Here is a 21,124-nt window from a genome sequence, read left to right on the forward strand (position 1 = left end):
GATAAGTCTATTAGTCACCAGCCTCAAGAACTGCAAGCTGACAGCACCTCAGATTAGAGCCCAGCTAAATACCACACCGTTCCAGCAGCTGACACATCTCTGTATCAACTGTTCAGAGAACAGGCCTTTATTGTCAAATAGCTAAGAAAGCACTACTCAAGAAAAGAAACAAGCAGAAGAGAATTGTTTTTGCCAAGAAACACAAGGAATGGACATTAGCCTAGTAGAAATCTGTGGTCTGACTCCAAATCTGAGATCTTTGGTTACACCAGTTGTGTCTTTGTGCAAAGCTGAAGAGGTGAATGGATGGTCTCTGTGTGCATGGTTCCCACCATGAAGCATGGAGGGGGAGGTGCTTTTCTGGTGACATTGTTGGGGATTTATTCAAAATTGAAAGCACACTGAACCAGCATGGCTACCTTACCACAGCATCCTGCAGCAACATACCGTCTAATTTGTTTAGTTGGACCATTTGTTTTTCAATGGGACAGCAACCCCAAATACACTTTGGCTGTGGGGCCTACTTGACTGAGAGTGGAGTGCTGTGTCAGACGACCTGACCTCCAGTCACCTGACCTAAACCCATCAAGGTGGTTTGGGATAAGCTGGACCACAGAGTGAATGCAAAAGGGCCAACAAGTCCTCAGCATCTCTGGGAACTCCTACAATACTGTTGGAAAACCATTTCAGGTTTCTACCTTATGGAGTGAATGCCAAGAGTGTGTAAAGCAGTAATCAAAGCAAATGATGTCTATTTTAAAGAATCTAAAATATAAAACATGTTTTGACTTATTTCACACCTTTTTTTATTTACTACATAGTTCCACATTTGTTCATTCAGTTTTGATAAGATAAGATAAGATAAGATAAGATAAGATAAGATAAGATAAGATAAGATAAGATAAGATAAGATAATCCTTTATTACTCTCCGTGTCTGGGGAAATTTCCCATGTTACAGCAGCATACATCATACAGTAGAGCAACAATAAGCAACAATAGACAACAATACAATGATAAACATAACATAATACCTTCAACATAATACCTTCCATGAGAATCTACAAGGCAAACAGTCATGAAATTAAAGAAAAAAGAGGAGGTGTGTTTTAGGAGGTAGAATTGAAAAATAGAAGTTAAACCAAATGAAAAATGAACTGTTTCTTGATTTTGCTCCACTTGATTTTCAGTATACATGGACAGTGAAAAAAAGCAATGATACAGAGAGTCTGTCTTTTCGGTATATATATATATATATATATATATATATATATATATATATAAGATTTCGGCTCTGTTTTTGGCAATAGTTGGGAAAACAAATAATACGTTAACACCAACACCTTGAGAAAGCCGTCAGTCTCGCTTTACACCCTTCATCGAGAGACGCTGGATGGCATTTGTGGAAACGCACGATTTACAAAAATACACGATTTTCTCCCAGGAAAAATACAGTATACAAGGAATTTCTTTGTCTACTGCTTTTATTTTGACAATCCTTTATTTTAAAAAGAGAAAATTACCTTAGATCTTTTTGACCTAAATATTCTTTTTCTACGATAATGATTTTTAAAATATGTTCACCAGGGCAAAGAGCTCTTGAAGCAGTACGTATTTCTTTATGTCTAGTCGGGAAGACAACTATCTTGATTGGCTATCTTCCGGGTCAGTCAAGATTTTGCTGTGTGCCATTGACTGGAAGTATGGGCGGGCGTAATCTTCGTGACACTGGTGGGGTGTGCGCTGTTGGGTACGACAGAAACTACAGAGAGGCAGTATTTCCAATAAAACGGTAAAATTATGTTTACGTTACTACTTTGAGTCGGTCTCTGCTTCGTTGCTTTGTATTTCTGTGGAGCTGCTATAATTAAGCAATACGCTTTGGTCATAAAATAGTATGTGTCCAGCCTGACAAGAGGGGAGCACAAGGCAAAGTTGGCAAGCTAATAAATAGCTTCCGTAGATGGAATGGAAACTGCAGCTAGTTGTAAGTCAGCCCTGTGCTCCACTGTTTACGCGAGGAACAGAGGCTAAAATTAACACATGAAAATTAGGTTGACACGGGGGTGGCAAATTAAGTGTAACTTAAAGCAGTTCACCAGTGGTTAAGCTGATAGATACAACATCCAAGGTAAATTGCTGAGGAAGTGAAGTTATACTGTGACGCTAACGTGCAAAATTCTCAAATACGCCATAACTTGGTGGCGTCTGCCACTTTGCTGGCAGTGTGTTAGCCCACTACATTCTGTAAAATTCATGGCAGTGGATACAGAAAGACTATCAGGATTGATGTAATCTGAATGGTTATTAGTTGGAAATCTTCCCATAAAAGTAAGAATCTGGACGATGATGTAGGTTTGTAATAAGCTATGAAGAAATAGTCCCGTACAGCTGGAAACTAAACTGTGATTCTGTGTGTGGCAGCTCATCTGTCTGATATGAAAACACGTAGGTGAAAACAGTAGGTCTTCCTGTCAGATCCTGGTCTGGACACTCAACACAACACTCTCTGAGCTCTCTCAATGATGATGTATAATTAAAAGAATTTCATTAAGTTAGCAGCGCTGTTGTTCAGTGTGCAAATGTGTGCAAGGCTGTTTGTTGTGACTTTTGCACACAAACTATGTATTAAGCGTTTGTGATGTTTTCAGATGAATATTTGGGCTGAAATGTGGACAAATCTTTTTTTAAATCATGTCACACAACTCAGAGTACTGCTGCTTGTGTGTGCCTATTTGTTAATGCGGTTGTTCAGTTCACACCTGTGCCATGATGAAAGTTATACAGAAATGTTACTATGTCCGACTTAGTAAGATTGTCGATGCAGCTTTCATGGATAAGCGACCAGAATTCAGACATGCAGCTGGGCCTGTTTAGTTGCTGTCAGATTAACACAGTGCATGTGTGGAAGTTCTTTAAGATTAGGGCTGTGTTCAGACTGCCAACAATACTGCATGATTAAACAAGGGCTTGTTGCATGGGAACATGCCACTGGTGGTTTCCTTCTCTAGCTTATATATCTGTCAATATTCATCTTTAATTTTGGCAACTTATATAAGGTGATAGCCCATTCAACTACGATCAAGCTGATATATACTTTCCTATGGTTCTGCTCATTCTGTGGGATTGCACACACTGATTTAGCATGAAAAAAGCAGCCTTTCCCTGCTGTCACTAGATGTTACAGAGTACGATATTTTCCTTTACATCTATCAGTAATACCAACAAAGCTGGTTCATGCAAGATTTTTCCACAGAATATGATCACATGTGACAAGATTGATGTATTTGTGCAACATGGTCATCCTACAACATATAGACTTGTTGCGGTGGACCATGTTACCATGTTACAGAGTAGGTCACATTTCGGTACGTCACAAAGCATGCAGCCAAGGGATGGCTTACCAATGATACAGGCCAGCTGTTTATTGTATTTAGATTTAGTCATTAAATAGTCAACTATTTCTTCTAATATATCTGATACCAGGTCTATTGATGATACGCAGACATAGTACGCCACGTTTTGTGTACGTCACGCTCTGTAGCTTTCCAGATGTCACAGAACCAGCTTGGAATCATGTCATGAGTTAGTGTGTACTATTGATTGGTACTCACAAAAAAATATTGTCTTCAGCACTACAAATAGTAACTTTAGTTTCAACAAATGCCTCTTATGTCTCAGTCCCAATATGTCACGTTTTTGTGTATGTCACATTTTTGTGTTTTGCATATTGGACCTGATTTAGACACATGCCATATAAGCTCTGAAACTTGACTGGATAATACCCCAGACAACACCCTTTAAAATGGTATATAACATTAAATATTTCAAGGTACTTCATTTTTCACTCTATGGTGACCAGAATCTGTACGCGTTCCCATGCTACAAGCCCAAGGCCACTGTATTTGCACAGCAGAATTATCTGCACAGAGGTCTCCAGTGATAAAGTTTAACATGGCTTGACTTTGGTTACAGCGCAATTTTTAACCAAATATATGCTCAAAGCCATGGCAGATTACCTTTGTAGCATCTTGGAATGATCACAATATAGAAAAAATAGTGTCTCAGTTTTCTCTTTGAGTATCAAATGTGCTAGTAAACATAAAAACTAGTGGTGGGATGCGATTAAAAAAGTAATCTAATTAATTACAGGCTTTGTAATTAATCAGTCACTGTTAACACATTTTTTGTCAAACAGCAATATTTGACACAATTAGTAATTAATTTCAATTCAAATAAATTTTGGTTGACAGTTGAATCAATAAATAGGCATACACATGTTTATAATTTAAAATATATGAAATTAATAAAATGTTAAAATGGGACAAAAAAGGGAAAAAAGTGATTTTTGATGATTTAAGGCCTGGATTTAGTTTTTTTTTTTTCCCATTGCGTTTCAGATAACATCCGCATAAGTAATTCAAGGACCTTCAGAAAGTAGAAAATCCACAGGTTCATTCTGTTTTCATAATTTCTAGGTTTGATAAATGGTGGAATTTTGATGGTACTTTTTTTTTATTAATATACATTTTTCTTTATGAACAATGTTTTTTCATAAACTAAAAGTTTATTATTAAGTTATTAAAAGACATTTTTGTGGTTAAACTTATTACTCTGCCGAGGCTCCGCCTCTTTGGCAGTCTAATAATTTAAACTGACAATTGTTTCATTTCTATTTATCTGCATTTTTCATCTGTCTGCTACATTCACAGATTACTGCAAACTCAAAATGCAATTACCGTATTTTCCGCACCATAAGGCGCAGTCTCGATTACGGGGTTTATTTCTGTACTTAAGCCATATATAAGGCGCACCGTATTATTGGGCCCGGCTAAAACAAGGAAACGGAAGCAAAACAGTGAGTTTGGTTGAACTTTATTCTACTACACATTTAAAAACACACTCACATTTTTTTTGATCAATCTTTTGTCACACATCCATGAAAGTCCTCATCTTCTGTATCTGAATTGAACAGCTGGGCAATTTCGACATCAAACATGCCGGGTTCACTCTCTTCATTGTCGGAGTCAGTCTCGTTGCAACCATGCCGGCAATGATGCCGAAGGAACCATATCTGATTGAATGAGCCATTTGCAGTTTCACTGTACCGGCCGTGTGTACTTAGACTTGCATGGCTTAATCTTTGAGAGAAGCATATGCTACTGGCAGGATCAACCAGATAGTCCAGACGGGACGAGCGTGCGGTGCACGCCGAGCGTAAAGCTGGGTGGCGGCGCCTGGGCGGGACCGGGGCCGCGAAGCGTGGCTGTGCTGGGGTGAATGGACAGACGGTGTGGCTTGGAGAAATGACCGTGTCGACCACCGCCTGAGCAGAACGATGCCAGCAATGATGCAGACTTCCGCGAAAGCTCGGACAATAGTCAGTACTGTACGTAGCTTTATGTAATGTTCTCTAATAGGTTTATCGCTGCCAGCATGTGTAGTGTACGTATTACGTCCCTAGGTCGGCGGGAATTGGTCTGACAGTCAGATTTTGGAACTCAGTGCACACATAAGACCCACTGGGTTAAAAAGCGCACCATCGATTTTTGAGAAAATTAAAGGCTTTTAAGTGCACCTTATAGTGCGGAAAATGCGGTATATTCAACATTTTATAACTTTCTGTAAACTAAAGCACTTTCAGTGTCTTCTAAATGGTCTGTATTTTTATAGCACTTTACTATACCTGAAAGATACCCAAATCGCTTTACAAGATACGTCACACACTGATGGTGGAAGCTGCCATGCCATGCAAGGCGCTAACCACGACTCACCAGGAGCAATTAGGGCTTCGGTGTCTTGCTCAGGGACACCTCGACATGAGCTCTCCGGGCCAAGGATCGAACCTCCGGTTGCAAGACGGCCACTCTACCCACTGAGCCATGCCGCCCCCAACCTCTAAAGTGGTCCATTATGGGATAGCTACTTCGTCAGCCCTTAACAGGACTGTTATAATTAACGTTAGCACTGGTGCTAACAGCAACACACTTTATATTGAGTTGATACTGTTGGCTTGAAGTGCTGTAGTGATAAGAAAACTCTTTGCACAATTTACAAACAACCACACTTTTATCCAAGCTGACATCAGGAGTATTTTTAAAAGAAAAATTTCCTCCCAACAAGCTCAATGAGTCTCATCTTCTGAGAGACAAGCTGTGCAGCATGGGAGTGGACCCACACCTGGTTTCCTGGATTGGGGACTGCCTCACTGGCAGGTCACAGTTCATCAGGCTGGGTGGCTGCACATCGGACACTCTGGTCAGTAGCACCCGGCGCCACAGGGCACTGTTCTCTCCCCTGTACTGTTCACACTATACACATCTGACTTCCAGTATGAGTCTGAGCTCTGCCACATACAGAAGTACTCGGACGATACTGTGATTGTTGGATGTGTGGAGGGTGGACAGGAAGGGGAGTACAGGGGCCTGGTGGAGGACTTCGTGGGATGGTGCAGCTCAAACCACCTGCAGCTGAACACCTCCAAAACCAAGGAGATGGTGGTGGATTTCAGGAGGAATAGACCCCATCCCCAACCTATTTCCATCAGGGGCACGGACGTGGAGGTGGTCAGGACCTGTAAGTACCTGGGACTGCAGTTGGACAGTAAACTGGACTGGTCAGTCAACACGGACAGCAAGACTGTAGATGCTGTCCCCCGGACCCCAGTCTCCTCAGGAAATACAGACAACTCTGTACTTCCAGAGGAGACTGGGGTCCTTTAACATCTGCAAGAAACTGCTGCAGATGTTCTACCAGTCTGTCGTGTCCAGTGTTCCCTTTTATGCTGTAGTCTGTTGGGGAGGGAGCATTAAAAAGAGGGATGCTGCATGGCTGGACAGACTGGTGAGGAGAGCTGGCTCAGTGGTGGGCACAGAGCTGAACTCTTTGGTTTCAATAGCAGAGAGAAGGACCCTGGAAAAGATTCTCTCCATCCTGGACAACCCACAGCATCCTCTGCACAGGACTGTGATCAGGCAGAGGAATGTGTTCAGCTCCAGGCTGCTGTCTCCAACCTGCTCCACCAGCAGACTCAGAAACTCTTTTGTGCCCCTGGACATCAGACTGTATAACTCATCACTGAGTGGTCGGGGTTCCCGTAGTCACATTTGGACCTATGTTATTATTATTGTAGAATGTCCATGCACCTTAGGTGGTTCGATATAACTTTTATGTTTTTTTCCTACTACCTGTCAAAGCTACTTTTAATCACCACTTTAATCACTACGTTCACTTTAATTTTATACTTCTGTGCCTTGAAATGTGTAAATACTGTATATTGAACTGTAATTTCAGTTTTATATACTAACCTCAACTGTTAATGTTACTAATCTGCTTTTTTATTTTATTTTATGTTGTTGTATGTAAGGCTGCTGAACACTTAAATTTCCCTCGGGATTCATAAAGTATCCATCCATCCATCCATCCATCCATCCTCCCCCTCTCCTTCCTTCCTTCCTTCCTTTGCTGTTTACCAAACCTCCTTGTGGGCTATGTGTCCTCTTCGCTGCAGACCATAGATGGTATGCTGCAGACAAACTTTAGGTTCATTACCGCCATCTACTGGGCTGGATTGTTCATCAGTTTTACCAGTGTTCCACAAATTAGGTTACTGAAAAAGATTAAATGCGTTTATTTAACGCATTATTTGCTCTGTAATTAATTAATTGAAATCAACGCGTTCAAGTCCCAGCCCTAATAAAAACTCATAGATCTGTAAGCCATTCAGCCTTCCTCCATCAATTTTATTATCTTGCTGGTCATTTTTGTTCTACGTCTGCACCCATACGTATGCATTATGTTGTTACAGAGTTGTTTTTGGTCTGAATGAATGTATAGGCTGGTAACACCAGCAGAATCCATTGAATTGCAGTACCTGAGGAGACAGGAGAGGACAATCTCATTGTTGCCAAAGAGCAGAGCTAAAAACTTGAACTTTTGAAAATATGTTGTAATGACTCATTGCAGTTGATTCATGTGCTCTCCATTGAATGGAAATGTCTTCTGAAATATGAAACGGCAAATTTGTTATTTTGCACAATGTTTTCACAGTGATTGCACTCATCATTGAACCTACTCAAATGTCATGGTTCAGCAGTTTTGTTTTTCAAAGAAAACTGTTGATACCACTGTCCTTAATAAGTTTCCATTTCTAACCAGCCTGAACTGTCCAGTAAATTTCCCTGATCTTGCATACTGGTAAATACCACATTCTGTTATTCTTTCAGATGGCTGCAATCAGAAAGAAACTAGTAATAGTCGGTGACGGAGCCTGTGGCAAGACCTGTCTCCTCATAGTATTCAGCAAGGATCAGTTCCCTGAGGTCTATGTGCCTACGGTGTTTGAAAACTACGTGGCAGATATTGAAGTGGATGGTAAACAGGTAAGATGTTTATTAAAATGCCAACTTGTTATGTTTACACAGTTAAGTAGTCCAGTAATTGGACTGAGTCCATTACAGTGGCACACTATCAGGGAGCCCAGAAACATTTTCAGATTCATTCATTGAAATTACTGTAATACATAAAATGTTTCATTACTCGTCAGGGCTACAGTCTGTCATAAGGGGTTGCATATGCAACCATTTTGTAAGAGTCTAAGACTTACAGTTCAGGTGGTCTCATTCATGCCAGTGTATGATCATTATACTGTTTTAGTGGTCCTCTAACCACCGTGGGAAGCAGTGACATTAACCATAGTGATGGAAAATTATGCTTTTTCTTCTTGAGTCCTGCCTGATGTGTGACACAAGCTATTCACCTAAGTGTGAGTGTTTGACTTTCTCAGTCTTCAGCTGTTCCATAAATGTTCAGTGGGGTTAAGGTCAAGTGAATCTGATAATAAATTGATATAACTGGGTATTCTAATGAACAAAATGAGGAGTGACAGAGCTCTAACTCCTATACACCTGATGATCAGAGTGCAAGGGGAGGCAGAGAGATACTGACTGGACCAGTAAATGAGGAATAGCACTATGTTCAGTTAAAATGACCAGTCATGATTTTGGGTTCTCATGATTAAACCAACATGATTGAGTGCTGTATTGTGCTCTGCATGTAGAAAGCAGCCCAATGTAGATAATATACGTGCACTACCAATCAAAAGTTTGGATACACCATGTCATCTAATGGTTTTTCTTTATTTTTATGACTGTTTACATTGTAGATTCTCACCGAAGGCATCAAAACTATGAATGAACACATGGAATTATGTAATAAAGAAAAAGTGTAAAATAAGTCAAAACATGTTTTATATTTTAGATTCTTCAAAATAGCTACACTTTGCTTTGATTACTACTTTACACACTCTTGGCATTCTCTCCATGAGCTTCATGAGGTAGTCACCTGAAATGGTTTTCCAATAGCCTTGAAGGACTTCCCAGAGATGCTGAGCACTTGTTGGCCCTTTTGCCTTCATTCTGCTGTGCATCTCATCCCAAACCATCTGGATTGATTAGGTCAGGTGACTGGAGGCCAGGTCATCTGACGCAGCACTCCATCACTCTCCTTCTTGGTCAAATATAGCCCTTTCACGGCCTGGAGGTGTGTTTGGGGTCATTGTCCTGTTTAAAAATGAAAAATAAATGATGGTCCAACTAAACACAAACCAGATGGGATGGCATGTTGCTGCAGGATGCTGCGGTAGCCATTCTGGTTCAGTGTGCCTTCAGTTTTGAATAAATCCCTAACAGTGTCATCAGCAAAGCACCCCCACACCATGACACCTCGTCCTCCATGCTTAATGGTGGGAAACATGCATGTAGAGACCATCTGTTCACCTTTTCTGCATCACAGAAAGACATGGCTGGTGGAACCAAAGATCTCAAATTTGGCCTCATCAGACCAAAGCACAGATTTTCACTAGTCTAATGTCCATTCCTTGTGTTCCTGACCCTAACAATTCTCTTCTGCTTGTGGCTTTAATCTGAGGTGCTGTTAACTTGCGTTTCCTGAGGCTAGTAACTCGGATGAAGTTGTCCTCAGCAGCAGAGGTGACTCTTGGTCTTCCTTTCCCGGGGTGGTCCAAAATGTGAGCCATTTTCATCATAGCACTTGATGGTTTTTGCAGCTGCACTTGGGGATACATTCAAAGTTTTTGCAATTTTCCGAACTGACTGACCTTCAGTTCTTAAAGTAATGATGGACTATCGTTTGTCTTTACTTAGCTGACTGGTTCTTGCCATAAGATCCAACCAGAGTTTTGCTGATTAAAGACCGATATATTCTTAATTTCCCATTAAACAGTAAATGCTGTTAAGTGTCAGAGTTGCATAGAATGATACGTATTGTTTGTCCAATACGTGGAACCCTGATGCCATTCAATCCTTAGTCCTCACCGCTGTTTTCTTAGTAACATACAGGAGTAAGCTGCAGCCAGGCAACATTACAGGACTGGGCTGAGTGGAGCTTGCGACAGGTAAATTTATAACAACGTTGTGAAATTAACAGTGACTCAACATGTCTATCGTTTCAGTTTAACTCTCTTTGCCATGTGTCATGACAAATGACGAGTGCTTCGTTGTGTCGGTCATGCTTTTCATTTATGTTGTATTGTTAGACTTGTGCCAACTTAGCTTAAGTTACTCCCTGTCTATTTATGTTAGCAATAACATCGCTGTAGTTATGCCGACCTAGCATAGTGTTAGCTAACAGCTTAAAAGCCAGTAAGTAACTGCAGAAATAACATAAGTGTACAAAATACTTGAGAGTACAGAACAACTGTTCATCACCCCATCCGCGTTTAGGGGCGCATTTAAGGAGGAGCAATGTGAACACGGAGGGAAGGGGTTTATTCAGTGCAGGCACGAAAAGTTAAAATGATTAATATTACTGTCTGTCTTCAACAGCCGTCATGATGTCATATCACTCTTAGTTTTACTTTCAGAAAATACTATAAGGTTACACTGGCTGTAACAGCAACTCACTGCATGTGTTGTTATGGAGTAACATTAAAGGGGAACTTCGTTTTTTTTCAACCTGGAATCTGTTTTCATATGTCATTTCATACATGTGAGTGATGGAGAAATGAATTTTCGACATAGCTCCAGTATTTAGCCAGGCAGGCAGCATAGCAGCTCAGCTAGCGAAAAGTATGGGGCAACTTGCCCCCACCCGCGTCAAAGTCCGCCCTAACATGCTTTTTTCCCCACACGGACTGGCTTGGATAGTCTCAACGAGTGTCCCACAACATACTAGAGATGAGAAGTGAACGAAAACCTCCACATTACCTGGCGATCGCTCTTTGTTGTGGTCTGTATCCAAAGCTCAGGAAAGCAAATATCGTTCCGAAATCGCGCCATAGCTCACGCCAAAACCGAGATTTGCTTTCTAGCGTCCTGAGCTTTGGATACAGACCACAACAAAGAGCGATCGCCAGGTAATGTGGAGGTTTTCGTTCACTTCTCATCTCTAGTATGTTGTGGGACACTCGTTGAGACTATCCGAGCCAGTCAGTGTTGGGGAAAAAAGCACTGAAGGTGCCAACACTGACTGGTATTTTGAACTGTTCATAATTCCTTCCACCATGACCAAAACCCCAGTTCCAGTTGAAGAAAAACAGCCCCAAAGCATTATGCTGCCACCACCATGCTTCACTGTAGGTATGATGTTCTTTTGGTGATATACCTTTTGAAATTATGGCCAAAAAGTTCAACTTTGGTTTCATCGGACCATAACACATTTTCCTGTACGTGTTTGGGAGATTTCAAATGTGTTTTTGCAAAATGAAGCCTGACTTGGATGTTTTTCTTGGTAAGATAAGGCTTCCGTCTTTCTACCTTACCCCATAGCCCAGACATATGAAGAAGACAGGAGATTGTGTCACATGTACTACGCAGCCAATAGTTGCCAGAGATTCCTATAGCTTCTTCAATGTTGCTGTCAGTCTCTTGGCAGCCTCCCTGACCAGTTTTCTTCACGTCTTATCATCAATTTTGGATGGACGTCCTGTTTTTGGTAATATCCTTGTTGTGCCATATTTTCTGCACTTGATGATGACTGTCTTCACTGTGTTCCATGGTATATTTATTTCCTTTGAAATTCTTTTGTGCCCTTCACCTGACTGATATCTCTGAACAATGAGATCCCTCTGATGCTTTGGAAGCTCTCTGTGGACCATGGCTTGTGCTGGAAGATGTGGTTACAAAAATGTCAGGAAAAGCTGACTAGAACAGGTACATTTTATTTGGGGTTAATCAGAGGCACATTAAATGGTGACAGGTGGGTGCTGACTCCAATTTAACATGAGTTTGAATGTAATTGGTTAAATCTAAACACAGTCACAACCCCAGTTATAGAGGGTGTGCATACTTGTGCAACCTCATGATCTTAGTTGTTTATTTTTGCTTCACCTCTATGAAAAGTTTCAGTTAATTTTTCAATTGCAATGTACAGGTCATAGGTCACAATAAAGGTGGTAAAAGAGGAGAATTACTTATCTTGGTGTCATTTCTTACATCCCAAAAAGCTGGCATTTGAACAGTGGTGTGTGGACTTTTTATATCCTGTGTGTGTGTGTGTGTGTGTGTGTGTGTGTGTGTGTGTGTGTGTGTGTGTGTGTGTGTGTGTGTGTGTGTGTGTGTGTGTGTGTGTGTGTGTGTGTGTGTGTGTGTGTGTGTGTGTGTGTGTGTGTGTGTGTGTGTGTGTGTGTGTGTGTAATATTTGATCTCCAATTTACAGCAACAAGTACAAGAATATAACTATATCCTAGTTTGGAATATCTGTACCCGACTGCAATTTCTTGTTACTTATATGACATGCATCAACACAGACATATAAGCAATAAGCTAACATCACCTGGCATACCGATATCTCTTTTTCCCTGTTTCCACTTGGGATCTACAGTGCTGTGAAAAAGTTTGTACCCCCTTCTCAAATTTTTTGCGTATTTTCCCCCACTTTAATGTTTAATATCATCAAAGAAATGTAAATATCAGACAAAGATAACCTAAGTAAACACAAAATGAAGTTTCAGTTTTTAATTGATGATTTTATTTATTTAGGAAAAAAACAATATTCAAAGCTACCTGGCCCTGTGTAAAAAAAAAAAAAAAAAAAAATTCAGGTCCAGACTTTGACTATGCCACTCCAAAACCTCCATTTTGTTTTTCTCAAGCCATTCAGAAGTCGACTTGCTGGTGTGTTTTGGATTGTTGTCCTGCTGCAGAACCCAAGTATGCTTTATCTGGAGGTCACGAACTGATGGCTGAACACTCTTCAAGATTTTCTGGTGCAGAACAGAATTCATGGCTCCTTCAATCATAGCAAGTCATCCAGTTCCTGAAGCAGCAAAGCAGCCCCGGAATCACGCTACTGCCACCATGTTTGACTGTTGATGTGATATTCTTTTATTAAAATGCTGTGTTACTTTTATGCCAGATGTAACAAGACACACATCTTCCAAAAATAATAATTTTCATCTCCTCAGTCCATAGAATATTCTCCTAAAAGTCTTGGTGAGTTTTCAGATGTTATTTGTAAGAGGAGCCTTTCTTTTTGATCAGCAGTGGTTTTCACCTTGGAACTCTGCCATGGAGGCCATTTTTGTCCACGCTCTTCCTTATTGTTGAGTCATGAACACTGAGCTTAACTGAGCCTGCAGTTTCTTTGTGACCTCCTGGATGAGTCGTTGCTGTGCTCTTGGGGTAATTTTGGTTGGCCGGCCACTCCTGGGAAGGTTCCCTACTGTTCCATGTTTTCTCCATTTGTGGATAATGTCTCTCACCGTGGTTAGCTGGAGTTCTAAAGCTTCAGAAATGGCTTTGTAACCCTGTCCAGACTGATAGATGTTAGTTACTTTATTTCTCATCTACTCCTGAATTTCTTTGGATCGCAGCATTTTATTCCAGCTTTTTGAGATCTTTTGGCCAACTTCATTGTGTCAGACATGGTCTATTTAAGTGAAAAATGTCATTAGCCACCGTTAATTTACGATTTAACAAGGGGGCAATTACTCTGTCACATAGGGCTAGGTAGGTTTGGATGAATTTTTTTCCCTTAAAACATTATATCATCATTTAAAAACTGCATTTTGTGTTTACTGTGTTTATCTTTGTCTAATATTACAATTTGTTTGATGATCTTAAACATTTAAATGGGGGAAAGACATTGTTAATGTGGTAAATGACTATTCTAGCTGGAAACGGCTGATTTTTAATAGAAAATCTCGATAGGGGTACAGAGGCTCATTTCCAGCAACCATCATTCCTGTATTCTGATGCTACATAGCTAGTGGTGTTGAAAGGCTAATTGATGTTTCGAAAACCCTTGTGCAATTATGATGGCACATGACTAAAAGTTTGGGTTTTCATGGAAAACATGAAATTGCCTGGGTACCCCATAGTTTTGAATAGTAGTGTATATTAGAGAGCCATGCTTCTCAGTACATATCATGGGTGTCTGACTAACACACTGTTACTGTTTACCTATGCCTCTGAGCCAGTGAAGTTTAACCTTAAAAACACTGATGTATGGCTATAGTAAAGTCCTTGGGCCTCATTTATAAAACATTGCGTAGGATCCATACTAAAGTTTGTGTACGCCGAAAATACGAAATGGGCGTATGCCCTTTGCCCCTGATTTATAAAACTGAGTAAGCACAGCTGCATGCAATTTCTTGATAAATCACACACCAGCTGGAAGATTGCACAGGTGGATCCACCTCACATTCCGCCCACAACACACCCACATTTTACCATGAATGGTCAATGCAAAGTAACTCATGAATGTATCTGTATATAAATAAGCTGCTGGATCCACGGCATTTTTCAGCGCCGGCCTGCAGTCTTTTCCCTACCTGCGTCAGGATGAATGAATCATGTGTTGACCCAGGCCACCCTGCCACTAAATTTGTTATGATCATGTCCGATGTACAAATAATTTGTACACTGATTGAATGTACATTTTTTCGGTTCACATAGACAAATTCATTTTCACTCGGAGTCCTTACAGCAACATGAGTGCAGTCAGTTATGGCGATTACATTTGGGAAACCGGACATTGCTGCAAATTGCCGTTTAATGTTGGCCTGTTCACCCACAGTGTAAGGAAACCTGATGTATTGACTGGTCATGTTTATAATGTCATCCAAAACAGCTGGTATTATTGCGCTGAGGGATGGTTGTGATATCCTCGACCTAAAGGAAATCATTTAACTGTATATCAGACCCAAACGGGATTTAGACATCAAATGTAACCTCATATATTCTTCATATAAAACACATACCTGTCGACCAATTCCCGCTGGAAGGAGCCGGACGCCAGAAACTCCCGAGTTGTCAGCACCTGTGTCTGTACCGGGATGGCATGGTTTCGGCGGGTCGGTCTGTCTTAAGACGGCCCAGTTCAGCACATAGATCCAAGAGTACTGCTCTAGGGAATCTGAATCGGCTTATTAGCCAGTCATCGTCATGGGCAAATCCCTGTGATCCCTAAAATCTCTCTCTATTCTTAACGTGATCTTCCAGCAATGCCAGCGCATCCATTGTGCCACATTACGCACGGCTGTCACCCGCTATTTATCCGCTTGATCAGCGATTGGACTGATTGTCACATGCCTTTTCCAAATTAGTAATCAATCAGTGCCACTCACCGCTCTATATCATTTGAAGATGGAACAAAAAGGGGAGCATATACATTATATGAACATAGTTCTGCAAATACAGTCGTAGGCCGAATGGCGCACTATATGAACATCTACAACAATGAGGGTTTATGATTATCCGGCTCTACAAGTCTAATATGTGATAACAATAAAGGTTTGAGATCAATCTGGTTTCAGTTCACCACTTCACCCTCCGGCACTCCCGTTCCCTCTGTCTCCAAAATGTGCTTAAGCAAGCATCAAAGTTGGCGCACCGGTGCGCACATTCTCATGCCAAGTTTGTTTTTATAAATCACAACCTTTGCGTAGAAAGTGGCGTACGCCACTTTCTAGCCCTGTTTTGTGGGTACGCAAGCTTTATAAATGAGGCCCCTTGGCAGTAAAATTAGTCTCATTGCGCTATGCTCTTACAGGTGGAGTTGGCTCTGTGGGACACAGCGGGTCAGGAGGATTATGACCGACTGAGGCCTCTCTCGTATCCAGACACGGATGTCATTCTGATGTGTTTCTCCATTGACAGCCCTGACAGCTTAGGTGACATTTCCTCTTTGTTGTCATTGTTGTTTTAAACATTCTGTTTGCTTCTTCTCCATCTTTAACTTGTATACTTTGTCCCTCATACAGAAAATATTCCAGAGAAGTGGACTCCTGAGGTCAAGCACTTCTGTCCCAATGTGCCCATTATTCTTGTGGGAAACAAGAAAGACTTGAGAAATGATGAGCACACACGCCGAGAATTAACCAAAATGAAACAGGTCAGTTTTTCCTTTATGGTGCATATCCAGATGTGTTTAAAAATTTGAAGGCCGTGAAGTCATGCACTCACTCAGAAATTACACTTAAGGCATGTTTTCCATTGCTTTACATAGAAGGATGAAGAACGAAGCAGGAATCAGGTCAGACGTCTGTTCAAATAGGTTATAGGTTACATCATCTTCATATTCCAACTACTCAAAAGAGGCAAAGTTGTTACTGGCTTGTAGATCTTATAGTGATGCGATCGCATTTTTGATGAAGGCTTTAAAAATATTTTCTATACTAAACTACACACTAATGTATATCCTGTTGTCAGTGGGTTGAATGACTCATTTTCCTTCGTGGTTGTGATTTATTCTAACAGGAACCAGTGAAGTCAGATGAAGCAAAGGAGATGGCTAACCGGATCAATGCGTTTGGTTACTTGGAATGCTCAGCCAAGACAAAGGACGGTGTAAGGGAGGTGTTTGAGATGGCCACCAGGGCAGCACTGCAGGCCAAGAGAAGAGGCAAGAAGAGTGGTTGCCTCCTGCTATAGAGCAGGCTAGGGAGTTAAAGGGGAAAATAACCTGTCCAACTCAAACACTTCTATTGTGTCTGCTTTGTTGTGATGGCAGGCAGAATTCAATAGGGCCTTTTTTGGGATGAAGGAAAGAAGTCAAACCAGGCCAAAAGGAAAAAGAAGGAGAAAAAAACAACAACAAAAAGGGGAGCATATACATTAATGTCCACGGCTATAACTTTTAGCTTTCAAATGCAAATGCTTTAATCTTGTGCTTTAGCACGGATTAGACCTGGCATTAGGCAAAAACAGAAAGAAGGGTACATCCCTCTGTCATACTTGTTAAAGTGTGGTTGGTTTTGGTCTTTAAGTAAGATTTCCATTTGTCTAAGTTGAATATGATGGTCTCCTTCATCCTAAACCATAGTTCTATGATTTGTGGCTGAGACCAGCTCCAGAACAAGTCATAGGTGTTCAGTACACCCACCGATGAATGCCTACTTAACTGCTGGAAGGCATTCAGTGTAACTGTGCTTGTCTTGTAGTTTATACCCTACTGTTTTGTAATTTTTTCAACTTGCCCTTATTTCCCAGAAGAGACCAACTTAAAATCACACGGACCTGCTTTTGTTTTTTTATGAACATGTAGTATTTGATCCAAAATGAGATTATTCATTTTTTAAGATAAATGCATGATGGTTATAAGACCAACTTGAGGCCAATTCATGCTTACTGCATCCATGTCATCAGTCACAAGTCCATCAGTAGTCTAAATTTTGTGATCGCCTGGACAGTCCACACTACAAGCATGTCTACTACACATGTGTTAAGAAAACAAGCAGTGATTAAAATAAATGCTTGGTATAAAGAGAGACTCTACAAGGAGATTTTCTGTCATCCACACCAATTTATTGTTAAAAAAATTTTAATTAGTCGTTATCGGACTTTGGAGGAGTTTTGTTTGTACATGCTTTTATTGACGGAGTCCAGACATGGTATTAAGTTCTCCATTTTTGGGGGGATCAAAAAATCCTTTGCTGCGTTGACACACTATGCCTGGCACACTTCAGGAATAATCACTGATAGGCTGCTACAATGTCAGCTGCTGGTTTCTTGTGCTTTTGTATGTTCAATATGAGGGGAAATGCAACCAGCTGCGTAGCAGACTGGCATGGTTCTATTGAAGTATGAACAGAGCTGCATCTACATCCTATTGACCTATGAATACAGACATGGAAAGTGTTTTATAGAATTTCAAGTTATTTGACCTGAACTTACCTTTCAAGCCAGAAAACTGTGATTTAATTGATGTGGACAGTAACACACTGTACTGAGTTGGGTATTCAAGGAGGTACCAAAAGTGTATTATCCTCTAGACAGTTCTCAGATAGTAGCAGAGCCCTAATTTATCTCTCAACACAGAGTTTCTGATTTTTCCATCAAACAGAGTTATATTAGATACCAGAAAAGCAAGTGTATTCCATCACATGCCTTTATGCTTTGAGGTATAATACACATTTTCACAGCATAAATACAGGACAGGTATACTGTCATGTCAGATCTTCTCTTTTCCATTTCAGACACTTTTCCTCATTCACTTAGGTTTTGGTATTATTTTATCACTACCATCATTGAACAAAACACCTAAGCCCCTTTCAGACATGCACTCTGCTCTGTTAATCTGATGGCAAGTTTAAAAGTCAGTTTCATGTCTGAATGCACACCCTAGTCATGTGTCTGTACAAGTTACTGTCCGACCAATTCTGTATCACTTTCAACACAGTACATGCCCAAACTTAACCATTACATTAATGGATAGACACACACAAACATGGGTTCACAAGTTCTGTGGAGAGATTTAGAGAAGAATTTTTCCACATTCAGCTCCAATATTAGTCAAAAAACATCAGATGCTTAATAAACAGTTGGTGTGTCAAATTCACAACACACCTTTCCTCTCACTCATTTTGCTCTACAATTTCAAATCTGGTGCTACAGAATTAAATGTTCATTAAAGTACTATTTTATTGCAATGAAAACAGACAACAGATCAAACGTTAATGAAACTCACCAATGATGAATGTAATCCAAGTTTTTTTCCCCTCTAACAAGATGTTAACAGAAACTAAAGTTTGTTGCTTTCACCTTTTTATAACTATTCTCTCTGAAGATTTTAATTACTTGCAGTATCAGGCTGCAGTAGGATCCATATGCACATATTCAAAGAGCGCGCGAGATGCGCACATTTGCACAAGGTCAACAGCAGCACTGGTAACTTCAGTTAATGTATACAATATCAAAAAATTATAACAGAGAGAGCATGGAGACCATCTGGATGATCAGATCCAGTCCAGGATCTGACAGCAAATCATGCTGTAGGCTTATGAGTTTTCATATCAGACAGATGTGTCACACACAGAATCGCAGTTTAGTTTCCAGCTGTTTAGGACTATTTTTATTTATTGCATACCTGGAGTATCAGACAGCGATAGAATCAGCATGTATCTCGAAAGAGAGTGCTGCACACATTTACACATGTAACAACAGCAGCACTTTTATTAATTAGTTTTTAATATAAATTATTTATGTCATGGAAAAGGATCAGTCCGTATCAGTACTTTTCTTCACCTCAGACAGGTGAACTGCTAAGCAATGAATCAAAGATTGTCAGCTGCAGTTAAAATTTTTGTCCAAGTGCAGCAGTCCTCAGGTTAAGTCCTTCGCTTCAGTTTTAAATGTTAGAAGTAAATTGGGCTGGTATTTATTTAAACACTTGGGTAAACTGTTACTTTAGATTTAACTTGTTATTGTAGTATTGTGCATTTTACATCACATGGTATAATCTTACATGAATGACTAATTTTACATGCGTACCACATCTCTCTTTGGCACTTTGGGAAGTATCTCTGCATGAAAACATAACCTATGAATAAAGGACCAGTATGCTGTCACTTTAATGGATTGATAAAGGCAGCAAAGTTCCATTTCCCATATCTGAAGTGGGTTTTTATTTCTCCATTTTAAAAAAGTCTTCCACTACCAGTAAGCAAAAAATACTAGAATTTCCTACTACACTCTTTGAGAGTGCAGAAACAGGTAATTTTACTCCACAGACTGCAACAAAATCTGAGCCAGATGGTTACAGCTTAAGGTGCAATTTTGTGACTAAGTACGATGTCCCAATTGTGTGATACTGCATAAAACAGTATGAACTTTGTAAAGGCAGCTTTAGTATGTGCTGAAAGGAAAAAGGAAAAGTATATGATTTGGAGTACAGGGTCAGTAACCTAACAGCCATCAAAAAAAGCAAAGAAGTAACTGCAAACAACTGGTGAAGGAAAACAGAATCTCTTTTCAAGAGATACTGGTATGCTTGTGCTGTACTAATAAAACAAATACTGTGGAAATGTACACTATTCAAAATTTTAGTGTGAGATGTACAGTTGTAGAATCTCTCCCATTATTTAAATATAAGCTTTTATTTGAACATTTAGAGTGCACCCGTATGTATGTTTTATCTCCTCTCACAGGACAACTATTGTTTTTCTGCTTTGTATTTTGTATGTTATTTTACTTTTATGTGATAGTCTACTGACTAACCTCAAATTATTTGCACACATGAAGATCAGTGTGGTATACACTTTGAAAACATGATTCAAAATGCAACTGGTGTTGGTCAGTTTTTCATACTTATTTTCACAGACAAATATATCCTCATATTCCTCCATGTGTCTTTTCTAATGTTTTAATGTAATGCCTAATGGAAATAAACTTAACATAATGATTGAATTTTACCACTGGCATCACCTCTTACATTCTTTGTCCTCTTTATGCAATTACAGTGTTACACAACACTACAAAGCTAAAGTTTGATCAACCCCACTGATTTTTGATACAAAATCTGATAGACTGGACTTTGGGAAATGTGTCTAAAATGTTCAATATTGCCATTTCAAGATTTTAAAGATACAGTTGTAGTCATAAAGAATATATCAGACCACACACACAAACCAAATTCTTTCTGTTATTAGTTATGATAATTAGGGTTCTGTTTACACTTAGAGGTAAAATTGGTGATGTGTTCTTTTTTCTAAATACCACAGCAGGAAAAAAGAAAAAGCTGAGTTAAAAATGAAGACGTGAAGCTTTCCATCCATCCATTCTCTATACACCGCTTTATCCTCACTAGGGTCGCGGGGGGTGCTGGAGCCTATCCCAGCTGACTTGGGCGAAGGCAGGGGACACCCTGGACAGGTCGCCAGTCTATCGC

At 40.1% G+C, this 21,124-nt stretch overlaps 1 protein-coding gene across 2 annotated transcripts; it reads left to right on the top strand.

Annotated features, from left to right (window-relative positions):
* The first annotated feature begins 1,665 nt into the window (after positions 1-1,665).
* On the top strand, positions 1,666-20,648 carry LOC110964518 (rho-related GTP-binding protein RhoA-C). 2 transcript variants are annotated; one of them, XM_022213282.2, is made up of 5 exons: positions 1,666-1,790; positions 8,224-8,379; positions 16,010-16,130; positions 16,221-16,351; positions 16,717-20,648. In XM_022213282.2, exons 2-5 carry the CDS (start codon positions 8,224-8,226, stop codon positions 16,888-16,890), a joined length of 582 nt encoding a protein of 193 aa, XP_022068974.1. In that variant the 5' UTR covers positions 1,666-1,790; the 3' UTR covers positions 16,891-20,648. The 2 variants fall into 2 exon arrangements, with proteins under 2 accessions (XP_022068974.1, XP_022068975.1); XM_022213283.2 differs by lacking the exons at positions 1,666-1,790; positions 8,224-8,379 and adding exons at positions 9,968-10,025; positions 10,347-10,412.
* Positions 20,649-21,124: the final 476 nt, after the last annotated feature.

This window comes from Acanthochromis polyacanthus, chromosome 6 (assembly GCF_021347895.1).
Source record: "Acanthochromis polyacanthus isolate Apoly-LR-REF ecotype Palm Island chromosome 6, KAUST_Apoly_ChrSc, whole genome shotgun sequence".
Classification (NCBI taxonomy): Eukaryota; Metazoa; Chordata; class Actinopteri; family Pomacentridae; genus Acanthochromis; species Acanthochromis polyacanthus.

Coding starts and splice junctions, on each gene's coding strand:
- LOC110964518 (XM_022213282.2), top strand. CDS start 8,224: ATGGCTGCAATCAGAAAGAAACTAGTAATAGTCGGTGACGGAGCCTGT. Junction 8,380..16,009: donor TTGAAGTGGATGGTAAACAG/GTAAGATGTTTA, acceptor ATGCTCTTACAG/GTGGAGTTGGCTCTGTGGGA. Junction 16,131..16,220: donor TGACAGCCCTGACAGCTTAG/GTGACATTTCCT, acceptor TCCCTCATACAG/AAAATATTCCAGAGAAGTGG.